The following is a 2,132-nucleotide window of genomic DNA, read 5'->3' as shown; positions in this document are numbered from 1 at the left end:
CTACAACATGTGACAAGCGATAACCAATTACAGCATCCCACATCAGTCTCTATTCCATACAATCAGCCGGTGAAGAGTCAGCCTTCTATTTTTGAGATATTGGTCTGGAAGCAAATCCAAATCAACCAAGATTGAATCTACATGCAATGTATGATGGCTTCTTTAACACAACTCCTGATGCTACATGCAGCTATCACTCTTACACTCATCATTTTAAACATCAATCTAACAACAGCTTCTGATGCAACTGCCTGTAAGACAAAGATGAAAGAGTTTCTATCTGCAGAAAATAGAAAATTACATCACATTTCTTATCAATCAAAAGTTACTTGGTCTCATGTTCTCTGTGTGAGTTACTGCCATGCTGATCCTCAGTGCCACTCAGTCAATTACAACATTGAAGATCATCTGTGTGAGCTCAACAATGCTACCAGGGTTCAGTATCCTGATGACTTCATTACATACTGTAGTAGTGTGTACTTTGATGCTGATGTAGAAACACCTCACTTCTCTCTACCTGACCAAGAACTCCCTACACAGCCTGATACAGCCACTGGGCCTCAATACAGCAGTTGCCAGGAGCTTCTTGAGGCAGGTCATAATAAGAGTGGTATCTACACAATATTCCCTGCTGGATTCAACAACACCCTACAAGTCTATTGTGACATGGACACTGATGGTGTGGGCTGGATGGTCATTCAGAGGCGTCAAGATGGCAGTGTTGATTTCTATCGTAACTGGGTTGACTACCAGAATGGCTTTGGCTGCTTGTCTGGTGAATTCTGGCTTGGAAATGAGAACCTACGTACCCTGACTGAGTCTGCAGGACCATGGAAGCTGAAGATTGAGATAGTCAGATGGGATGGAGAAGAATCCTTTGCTGAATATGGACACTTCAAGATTGATGGGGACAACTTTAGACTTGAGATTGGCTCCTACAAGGCGAGCAGCACAGCAGAAGATGCACTTGAATACCACAATGGAATGATGTTTAGCACGAAGGACAAGGATAATGATCGGTGGGACAGTGTTCACTGTGCTGTAACTAGAAAAGGAGGATGGTGGTATAATGAGTGCTATGATACTAACTTAAATGGTATGTACTATCCATATGAATCTACCAGCCCGGATGGCATTAATTGGTTTTATAGTGGGACAGGATACAAATCGGTCAAAACATGTTCAATGAAAATGCGCCTCTAAAACTTTTACACAATAGAACACTGGAAAAAAGATTGGGAAGCTAATTCTTGAATAAAAAAACACATTAAATAGTTTGTTATACTACTATTCTGTTTAACCCTTTAAAATGCAAACTGCTCTCAATCACCCTTCTAGAAGTTTGATGAGTTGTATTTTGAGATTGTATGTTGTTATTGAAAACAGCAGACCGCACATGGAATTGTAAAATAAAGAGACTTTTTGAGCACCTCATTAATTTAATGCACCTTCAGCGAATTTTGCAAATCTTTTTAATTCAATGTAATGAATATTACTAAAAGAAAAACCTTTTAAAACAATTAACGTTTGGTGTAGGCTAGATATCAATGGTGATTTGTAGATCTGTGTAGTTTTGCTGGTATCTGTAAATTTAAATGTATTTGATTGCTTTGCCTTGCCACTTTCAGTAAGAATTCACTCAATTTAATATCAAACACCTTCGATTTCGTTTGAAAATGATTGCCCTTTTTGCATCAGCATTCATCTTACAAAATGAGCAATTCAATTACTGCAGTTTAGCATTCATGCTGGTCAAACAACGCTCCTTCAAGTTCATTAGGCTGTAAAGATCATTGTAGTTCACAAAAGCCAACCGCAAGAGGCACGTCAAGCATTCAATTAAATCAAATGTAAATAGGTTGTAGACATTTATCTGAAGAAAAGTAAATGTAGTCTTGTCTAGTTCAAAAGTATATAGATGTGACATGAAGATATTTAAATCGTCTTTCTCGATATGCAATAATTTGTAGTATCGGCTTTGAACAAGACACGTGGTTTGTTTTTAATTCAATTTGTTTTCTAGATCTTTGGAAACTAGGTTCGATGTGAACCAAGTAACACTGTAATGACCCTTAGGGAGTTTTTGAAAGTTTATATCAGTCCATAAAATAAAACTAAATATGACAAATGTT

General features: G+C 37.6%; 1 protein-coding gene across 1 annotated transcript; it reads left to right on the top strand.

Annotated features, from left to right (window-relative positions):
• Nucleotides 1-264: 264 nt before the first annotated feature.
• On the top strand, nt 265-1,787 carry LOC117306422 (ryncolin-2-like). The gene is made up of 2 exons (XM_033791003.1): nt 265-1,096; nt 1,699-1,787. Exons 1-2 carry the CDS (start codon nt 265-267, stop codon nt 1,785-1,787), a joined length of 921 nt encoding a protein of 306 aa, XP_033646894.1.
• The last annotated feature ends 345 nt before the right edge of the window (nt 1,788-2,132 follow it).

This window comes from Asterias rubens, unplaced genomic scaffold, assembly GCF_902459465.1.
Source record: "Asterias rubens unplaced genomic scaffold, eAstRub1.3, whole genome shotgun sequence".
In the NCBI taxonomy this organism is placed as follows: Eukaryota; Metazoa; Echinodermata; class Asteroidea; order Forcipulatida; family Asteriidae; genus Asterias; species Asterias rubens.
This window is presented reverse-complemented; position numbering and strand designations above follow the sequence as displayed.